This window comes from Penaeus chinensis, chromosome 10 (assembly GCF_019202785.1).
Source record: "Penaeus chinensis breed Huanghai No. 1 chromosome 10, ASM1920278v2, whole genome shotgun sequence".
NCBI classification, from domain to species: domain Eukaryota; kingdom Metazoa; phylum Arthropoda; class Malacostraca; order Decapoda; family Penaeidae; genus Penaeus; species Penaeus chinensis.
In genome coordinates this window covers 36171501-36181658 of record NC_061828.1, presented here as the reverse complement: position 1 = coordinate 36181658, position 10158 = coordinate 36171501, and the positions used below count along the sequence as shown (strand labels likewise).

The window sequence follows — 10158 nt, the reverse complement described above, 5'->3', positions numbered from 1 at the left end:
TATTCTGAAGGTTGAGCAATGACTATAGTGCATGATTCAGAATCGATAGAGTTGTCAGTAAATATTGAGGAGGGAGTAGTAGCATCAATGGTCAGAACCGTGGTAAAAGGAGAGGCAAGGGTCAGGAAATCAGAGGAATCAAATTAAGATAGGCTAGTTGATGAAGTAGCAAGCCTTAATACCCCCAATAAAGATTAAGAAACTTCATTATTGGCTATAGTGAGCCTGAAATGTGGGAAAAGGAAACAGTCTACCCCCAGGGTCTCCGTAAGAGGCAAGGGCTAAACAATGAGCCAAGGGAATACCATGTCCATGCTCCCAGAGGCCGTTCATAACTGACATAAAGCCAGCCGTTTATTTTTTCAGCATGGCTCCCACACCTAAGGAAGTGGAAAGAAGGGGATGAAGAGAAGGATAAAGAAAGGGGGAGAAAAGACCATTCAAAATTAATTGAGGCAAGGGTTGAGGTCCAAGGAAGGGGTGATCCCCACATTGGACCTCAGTGTCCATTCCTTAAGCCCCCACAACAACAACAGGCAAGGGATTGGGGGGGGGGGGGGGTTCTGGCCTCTTAGGTTCTAATTAAAAGAATGACAATGAAATTCTTTGCATAGTTTTTATTAAGTTTAGCTATTATATGGATTCGGAATCTACAGGTCTACAGCCACAAGATTCTCCTTCATACATGAATACTTTTGAATAATACAGTATTTGCCTAAATATAAGCATTTATAGTAATATACTTGAGGAAAATGTCTCTTTTCTAACAGCTGAATTCTAACCTTCAGCCACATACTGTGTTTTCTTCACAAAAAATATGATTTTCAGTAAATAGATGTGTTTCAACAAATTCTTTCATGGCATAATTTTGATTCCTATGCAGCACTAACTGTAACCTAAATTCACCTTATAATAATCAAAATAGCAATGTACTAAAGCTACAAGATATCTTCCTTTTGAATCAAAATAAAATAAGAAAAAAAGTTCTTAAATAATTTGATTACAGTGAGCTTTGATTAACAGGTGCTAAATGAAAGTATTTCCTGTGAAGCTCATTTATTCAATATTGTTTCCTTATGAAATATATCCATTGTATATAATACTGTGTGGATTCTCATAAAAGATTATCTTAATATTGTTAAACTGCTCATCTTACCTTCTGGAAACTTTTCTTTTTCATTTCCAATATAGCAATTCAGTTTAATTTCCAACTTCAACAATTTTTCAAGATTCATCTAAATCTTCCAACATCTTTAGAGAGAGAGAAAAAGTTGCTATTGACACATAGCATCATCAACACAGTTCCTTCAATTTCTTTCAATTAGCATCAAACAACGCTCAACATTCAGCACTTCCCGAGGACCATGGCAAGCAGCGCCATCCTCACATACATCCCTCCCTCAGCCTGACGGAAGTAAGCGGCCCGAGGATCTGTGTCGAACTCCGGGGAAATTTCCTGGTTCCTTGGCAAGGGGTGGAGGACGATCATCTTCCTTTTGGCACGTGTCATCAGGTGGGGCGTCACGATGAAGTGTCCACAAGCCTGGAATCCAATGTATAATTCAATATATTCACTGTATAAGACAGGTAATGTATTTCTCTTTTCTTACATTCTGGGGAAACTCAGTGATTAATGTTTTTATCAGCATGTGAATTAATTTTGGATAATTTCAAAGGTATTATCTTACCCGTTCATAATCTTCTGGAGTTCCAAATCTTTCTTTCTGAATACGTGTCATGTAGAGAACATCAGTGTCTGGAAGAGCAGCTTCTAAGCTACTAAATTCTTCCTGTGATAATAAAATAAAATAAAGACAGGGTTTGTTAATATTCTTATTTAAAGTAACTTCTTAATATAACAATTAGTTAAGAAATCCTACACCTTTCAATATAATTCATATAACCTTTCTTTTAGATGAACTATTTCATAATAACTGTACACACAATGAACCAGATCGCTCATAACAAAATAAGACAAATTACAAGTAAAGAACAGGACTCCTGCAAACAAAACCTTACTTAGTGTTTCCTAGTTTAAGGTTTTACATACTTTCTCATTAATTATCTCACCTGGTGGATTCCTTGTGAAGCCGCATACTGTGTGACATAGTCTGGCATGCCCAAGCCAGGAGGAGCAACGTATCTAAGCTGCACATTGTACAGTGTTAACAATCGAGCCAAGGAATGTACAGTTCTTCCATGTTTCAAGTCTCCAACCTGAAAAATGATGGGAAAGGAATAGAAGTTAGAGAGGAAATAGATAAATGGAATCTAATACTAATAATTATCATGATAATATACAGAAATTACTTTTCCAAAAGTAAGCTTAGAAGTAATATTCACTAATACATCACATATGGTATCTGCACTGCAAACTTTTAATCTATGGTACAAATTCTCTCCAAATTAAACCTCCTTTTTTTCCCCATTCTTAAGCATGATTCTAAATGGTAAAATAGGATGATCAAAATACACATACCATTTTAAAAACATGAGACATAATACACTTTTCTTACCATTGTAATAATCAGGCCATTTACAGTACCAATTTCCTCTCTAATGGCAAACACATCAAGCAGTGCCTGAGTTGGATGCTCTCCCACACCATCACCTGCATTTATAACTGGACGTCTGCTCACAGCTGCTGCTCTCTAGAATCATTTGGGATGCAAATTAGGTAAATGTGTTCACTGTATTCATGGATAAAGATATTATGCCTGAAGGGATATGTACAAAATACATAACCCAACTTTCTCCTTATCTTGTGAAAAGAAATATTTGGTTTGACATCTCTTATAGATATGTGTCACATTTTTCTCTCTATGTAAACAAATAAATCTTAATGTTTTGATACCACTAATGAAACCATTTAACAATATTAGATAGTTCTAAAAAGAGTAGTCCCTTCTGTTTACTTCATTCAGTCAAACTTGAGCTATTAACTGTGGTTTGTCATTCTAGAATGCCTAATTATCTCACAAAACATGAACACGAAGTGTGGAGAACCAAAACTTATACTCACAGCCACAGCTCCTGGCTCAGGGTGCCTCAGTACTACAACATCCGCATACCCTGACATCATGATCACAGAATCTGAAATTAAAACAAAACAAGTTGATATGAATAACATTTCCTGGACTCCTGTTCACCAGACTGCACTCAGGGAAAAGATTCACAGTAGGATTATAACTGGTCATCTTGTAACTTTCAAGTCCTGATATCGGTTGCTAGTTCTCATCCATTATTGCTAGTATTCTAATACTATGCAATAGGTATTAATTATTTCAAATGCAACTTTACAGGTTCTTCTTGATATATTTAGAGCACAAGTGGTTGGGATGCAGGGGATATTTTTAGTTAAAAAATTATCTTCACTACAAAATAAACAGTTCTAAATCAATAGAAAATAAAAACTGAGGATTAAACACACAACATATCGGTCTACATTCATTACCTTCAAGGGTCTCTCCCTTCTTGACAGAGGAAGTGTTCGTGTCCATTGTAACTGTACGTCCACCAAGTCGCTGAATGGCTGCCTGGAAGCTACAGAACGTTCTAGTAGACACTTCATAGAACATCAGTGCCAACAGCTTGCCCTAGAAGAACATGGGAGGCAAGGCTGTAACATATTTCTGTGGAAGCTGACTCACCGCCCAACAAAAAGGGAAGGAATATGTGAAAAACATATCAAAATTAACATCAAATATTCATATAACATGTCTACTACTTGTGCTTATCTGTATGTGGTTAACATGATTCAGATGCATAATGTATGTTTACAATCAACAGCAACATATGAAATCTCTTATATGAAAGGTCATGGGTGTGGGCTCATGTGGGAAGGTTTATGGGCAAAGACTCGTATCTAAGGGCTTATTGTGCAAGTTCGTGCGAGAGAGCTTTTGTGTGAGAGCTCACTTAAACTTACTCACTTCAAATAATAATGTTAAAAGTAAAAAAAAAAAGAAAAAAAAGAGACTATATGAAGTACAAATAACAATATTCTCAATATCTGTTCCAAGGGATAGACCTTACCTCAAGCATTCTATCCATTCCTGCCTTTAAAGCATAAGGAAAGAAAAAAATATTTACAGATTGTAATAAATGTTGAAACTGGAAAAAAAACCCCATTAAGTGAAGAGGATTAAAGGACCTAATATTACTTGGTAATTATATAACTCTAGACTATACATCTAAAATTTTGGCCATACATTTTCTTTCATATAGATAGAAAACTTCCATCAAAATTAATTAAAAGCCTAAAGTAAGGCATAACTGTACTATCTGATATGACACATTATGATAATATATTGTAAAGTATAAAATAAATGATTCATAACAGTGCCAAGCTACTGATGATATACAATAGGTATCAATATTCCAACAATACATTTCTGTAATATGATAAACTACTGAAACGGAATGCTATTTTTTACAAATGGAGACTGGTTTTACCTTAAGAATATGCTCAAGGGGTCGCTCCTTGTTAATGCAGACACGGAAAGTCTGGGCCAAGTTGAAGATGTGGTTCAGCTGGTCCTTGCTCAGTCCCTGAACACTCAGGACATGTTGACCCTTGTACAAAAGAAAAAAGGAAATAAGTATCTCTGACACTTCACCATACAAGTTCATCTTTGGATATGTTTTTAGTGTCATTGTTACACCATGACGTGAAAATGCAGTATTCATCTTCAGATATGTATTTACAAAAATACTGTAGCTTTTAAGGCAGATACAATAAGCCCCTACTGATGTAAAAAAGAATAAGACAAAGAAGATAAACAAGCTACAAGTTTATATGTAGTCTTCGTCTTCATATGTCTGAAACCAGAATACACTTTCTAAGGCACTAGGCACATATCTCTAAGACCTTTTTGATATAAATACAACCCCTTTGTTTTTTTTGTTTTTTTTTGTCCTTTTATATGATAACTTCTGTTATTACCTGAAGGCCATGAGATGTCGTTATGCCAGGTAAACCAGATGGGATGCTGGGCGTTGGACGGGCTGGAGATGCATCCCTTGTCTTAAGTCTTACCGTGGATCTTCCCTTCCTTTCTGCCGAGTCTCCCACACCAAGCTCCATCAACATCTCGCTATACAACTCTGTAGAAATTATTAGCCATTATTAGAGTAATTGTTAACATTATCATTATCATATATATAACTACTACTATTATTATCATCATTATTATTAGTACAGTTATCATTATCATCACCACCATTATCATTATCATCATTACAGTTATCATTATCATTACAATTATCATAACTATTACTATCATCATCATTATCATCATTATTAATATTATCAACATCATATTACAGAAACAATGTTATAAAAATTATAGGTATCATCAAATCTGTAATTACTAATCCATGAAAAAATAAATTATTTGCTGATTACAGTCCTAGTTTCTCAAAATTTTCACTCTCAAAATTTTGTTTAACCTAAGAGCACATCACTGGTCCTAAGCTCTAATTGTCAATACCTGAAGTCTGGTGAAGTGACTGTCCAACTTTGCGTGATGGAGAGGAGAGGGAAGGAGTGACCGTTGTTGGTGTTGCCAGGACTGGTTCTGCAGGAGTAGGAATTTCTCCATTAACTGCAACTTTATGGTTAATAAATCCTGTAAAGAGATATTTTTTTATCAGTAATCGTAAAAACTTCCTTGCACATTCCAAAGTATCCAGTATTGCTCTAAATATAAAAATTTATTTTTGTGTTACAGTATGACAAAACATCAACATGGAATATCAAACTTAACACCAAAGTAAGAGTAGCTCATTTTAAAATGTACAAGACATATGATACCGAAAGAAAACAAAAGCATCTAATAACTTCATCTTAAACAAGAAGACATCATATCAGTGTGTTTAGCCACAAATTTTTCCTCTCACTCCTCTAGCTTTTAGCTTTTTCATTGAGACTTCCAAAGCAATACACATCAGCAGTACTAATCAACAAAATCCTGCCTTATAAGTCAGAGTTAATATAAACCTATGAATACATTCACTCCCTTCAACTGACAGTAGCAACTTGAATAACAAATTGGTTACCAATCCCACAATGCTACCTTTAATACTGACTCAAACACATGGTCAAATTGGTGTCAAGTACCTGCTGGTGTGTGCTGACTGTGTGGTGGCAAACTGATGGTCGAGGGATGAGCACAAAGGGGGCTCGGGAAAACAGGAGGTCCTCCAGTGACACTTGAGGAAGCAGTGGTAAGGGGTTGGGCTTCCCTGACATCTTCTCCAAAACCAGGAGACAAGAGTACCTTTTAAAGAATAATTTGGTTACATCATGAACACTTTATGGGAAGAGAGAACTGCACTATAATAACAATTATCAATTTCTATCTTAATAATTCATATTATTATTTTAATTAAATAATACCTAACTCATGATAAATAACTTCCAGAAAGAAAAAAAACCATGAACCATCATTTAAAAAAGGGAATAATCAAAAAAGCAAATAGTAAGAAACACATACTTGTCCATCCACATAGGCCACTTCACCTCGCAGGACGACTCTCTGCACACGTCCAGTCACTTTCATGCCAGCGAATGGGGTCCACTGTGCCTTACTGAAGGGCAGAGCTTCAGGAATAGTCCACTGGGCATCAAGATCAATTTCTATGTGTGTTCTTGGCTGGCGTGGCAGTTGGAAAATGCGACGAGGATTGTGGTGCAGCTTATTGATCAGGTCCTGGTGAGATATGTTAATGGTTAAATAAGATTTTTTTTTTTTTTTTTTTAACGTAGTAGAGTTGATATCAGAAGACGAGGAGATAACTATTAATGGTACCTTTTAAAAGAACTTGATACAGCTCATAAATACAGGACTAATTATATAAATTTACATATGTATGTTTGTTCATTTCTAACACTCATCAACTCGCCTCCATTGAGAGCCTCCCCTGTGTAACAGCCGTCAGCAAGAGTGGCAACATCGTCTCGAGCCCAGGGAAACCTGGTGGAGCTTTACCCCCTGTTTTCTCCTCAAGGGTATGTGGTGCTGGAATGTTAAGGTACTTTCTTTATCCAGAAATGATAATTAAATATCAATAATTATTACAACAGTAATAATAACAGTAATAACAACTATCATAAACAATAATAATGAATATAAATATAAGAAGTTTAATAAGGACAAAGATTTTTAAGAGTAATTCTGTTTTTAACACAATTTTAGAACATGTGAGAGACTTCAAGTTAGCCAGGATGTCCCTGCATGTCCTAATACTATGAAAAAATGTTTTTTAATTGTAAAGAAAATAATATCACAGATTCAATAAACTTACCATTTGCAGAATTAATTAAGAAATCCAAATTTCCTGATAGGCATGAAATTAGAAGTACATGTTTAAGATCACCCTGACACAAACATTAAAGCTAGAATAATCAAAATCTAATTACAACAGAGTGGGATATATTTCTGCTGTACAATAGCTATTATCTGTTTGCAGATATTATGGTTTCAGGAAAAAAAAAAAAAAAAAATCTTATTATGTGAATTTAAGAAATTTATTGCCAGTATGTCTATTACCTTATCTTCTAAAGGTCACTGTACTTGTTTTGTAATCTTAATTTTCCTCTCATTCTATGAGAAATGAGGTCAACTTGAGTAGTAAATCTTAAATATCATTTAAGCATTTGGAACTATTTTCATACTCTAAACTTAATACCATATCTTTCTTCTATAATAACCATTGTTACATGTAGATCAGAAAATGCTGGAAAAAAAAAATGTGAAAAATCTCTAATGTTTAGCATTTATCATACAAAATATCCCAATCCATGCAATCAACACCTTTTTAACAGTCTTTATACCGAAATCAAATACAAACTCGCTTAATGGCACATACAATACAATCAACATATAAGTAAACCCAAAAATCCAAATCATATAGAAAATAAGCACTAACTTGCTCACCATCACATACTACCTATAATCACGTTCAACAGGAAAACAAACCAAGTTTACCATGGTCTGTTGCAAAGCAATCAATTATGTCCAGATTGTCCCAGAGAGCTTGCTGATCTTCGCTTGTGACCAGACAAGGTCGAACTTCTCCCTTCTGTCCCAACTGTTCCAGGTCGTCACAGGTAAGGAACAGGTGATGAGGACACACTTCACAGGTTACTTGCATTCCCTGAATAAGTAGACAGAAAAAAATTCTTTTAAAATATACATAAATATATGAGATATTAACTTTTTGGAGGAGTGGAAATGAGGTTTATTTTTGGATGCAAGATGTGCTGTTTGTTTTAAAAATGCAGTTACTGATGTTGCATGTCATGTGTTAGATTTTAGTGTTTTGAAGTATCATATATGAAACCTACTTCTAATAAACAACATCTTTACCCCTCTTCTGCACTTATCTCAATCTTCATATACCTGCTACTTGAAAACACTATAAAACCCAAAAAATAATGAAACAAAAAGTGAAACAAATCAATATAAAAAACATACTGAACTCTTTTCAAGGAGCACAACACAATTAATTACCTTTGCTTTTGCTGCTCTAATTAGAAGGATTTCCTCCTTCCGTGCAACATGGCAGATGTGAATGGGTCTCGAAGCCAAGCTTGCAGTCATCAACGCAGCTGCCATGGTACGCGCTTCTGCATGGACACACACTGGGATATGTGCTGGCCACGACTCAAGGTGCTATAATTAAAAATTAAGAGTATGTTTTCAAGCTTTTATTATGAGGAGGTGAAGCCTTTATCTAAATAGTACATCAAAGAAAATATTACATGTAAATATATGCCTTTAGGATACATCAACTATATCTTAAATGTATCAAGATATGAATGAATCAAACTAAATGAATTCAGATTTGACAAAACAACTGGAAAAATATACATAAAAAATGAAGAACAGATAGAACCAATCATCCAACCAATGCTCATAATCTAACACACCTTAAGCCAAACTGTTGTATCGTCCAGCTTGAGTGTCGTATAAGTCTCATTCAGGTACATCTTGAGAGCAGCAGAACGAGGGGCCAATTCAGGTGCTGTGCTATAGTTGTCATTTGAGGCACCCATGAAGATAGCATAATCACAGCGTGCACCTCGACTGGCAAGCTAAGACAAAGAATTTTAATTATAACAGTAAGTAATTAGTAAGATTATCAGGTATCACATACAGAGAGAGGAATGTCTGTTACATATCTAGTTATCATATTTAAGAGAAAGTTAGGCAGTACATATACTGCCTATATTATAGTAATATTTACAAGGTTAATTATTGACCTGTCAATTTTACATTCATCAATAAATAAGGTTTCATGAGTTAAAATATTTCTAAATCCTTTTATGAATGGAATATAAGGCTTTTTCTTCAAGCTGGTCTTTCTTCAAACTGATCTTACTACAAATCACTCACAAACCTCTATCTCCATAACATTATGAGAAAACAAAGCTTTTGTACTTAATTTCTAAAATTAAAAAATATAAAGCTCTTCAGTATCAATTAGCAACTGGGACCAATTTCTTTTTACCTCCTTTGACAGTGTGAGAGTATCAAGGTCAGTGACAGGAGGCTGGGTGTTGGGCATGGCACAAAGGAGTGTCACACCCCCTGCCAAAGCTGCAGCCGTGCATGATGCCCAGTCTTCCTTATGAGTCGCACCTTGAACACAAGAGCAAGCCATCGTTAACTACAAGCAGTAACAGGAAAAACGGAAACAGCTATATATTTATCATATAGATATTTTACACTCAATACTGTTTTCTATTACCTCAGTGGGAGATATTCTTCTCTTGCAAATAGAAACCTCCATACTAACAATAAAATTGAATGACTAATTCAGCTATGTTACAAAAAACATGGGACCTCACCTGGTTCTCTGACATGTACATGGATGTCAATAAGCCCAGGCAACTTCACAATCCTGCGTGAAGTGACACAGTCCACATGAGTCTTCAGGTCTGGAGCTCCACCAATTAGTCGTAAGGCCTGTTAACAAACAGAAGCTAATCAGAAAAAACAGAAAATTTCTGGATGGAAGACATTCCAAGGTTCAGCAAATAAAACACTTACCTTCAAAGTCTGGGATAATAATATGACAATAAATTGGTCATATTTTCTAAATGCTGTTTTGTTTATCATCATCATTAACACCACCATCAAAAGGTCTAGT

General features: G+C 35.2%; 1 protein-coding gene across 1 annotated transcript in view; it reads right to left on the bottom strand.

Moving 5' to 3' along the window:
• Positions 1 to 602: 602 nt before the first annotated feature.
• The window catches only part of LOC125029957 (CAD protein-like), a 10730-nt gene continuing 1174 nt past the window's right edge, over positions 603 to 10158 (bottom strand). The window contains exons 2-20 of the mRNA XM_047620149.1: positions 10059 to 10067; positions 9857 to 9974; positions 9517 to 9647; positions 8936 to 9100; positions 8517 to 8678; positions 7992 to 8160; positions 6907 to 7022; positions 6498 to 6713; positions 6122 to 6281; positions 5493 to 5630; positions 4946 to 5106; positions 4456 to 4575; positions 4036 to 4059; positions 3455 to 3596; positions 3023 to 3093; positions 2517 to 2651; positions 2071 to 2217; positions 1689 to 1790; positions 603 to 1543 (exon numbers count right to left, since the gene is read on the bottom strand). Of these exons, the coding sequence (XP_047476105.1) occupies positions 1346 to 1543; positions 1689 to 1790; positions 2071 to 2217; positions 2517 to 2651; positions 3023 to 3093; positions 3455 to 3596; positions 4036 to 4059; positions 4456 to 4575; positions 4946 to 5106; positions 5493 to 5630; positions 6122 to 6281; positions 6498 to 6713; positions 6907 to 7022; positions 7992 to 8160; positions 8517 to 8678; positions 8936 to 9100; positions 9517 to 9647; positions 9857 to 9974; positions 10059 to 10067 (2484 nt within the window). The 3' untranslated portion in view covers positions 603 to 1345. The remainder of the gene's footprint in view (positions 1544 to 1688; positions 1791 to 2070; positions 2218 to 2516; positions 2652 to 3022; positions 3094 to 3454; positions 3597 to 4035; positions 4060 to 4455; positions 4576 to 4945; positions 5107 to 5492; positions 5631 to 6121; positions 6282 to 6497; positions 6714 to 6906; positions 7023 to 7991; positions 8161 to 8516; positions 8679 to 8935; positions 9101 to 9516; positions 9648 to 9856; positions 9975 to 10058; positions 10068 to 10158) is intronic.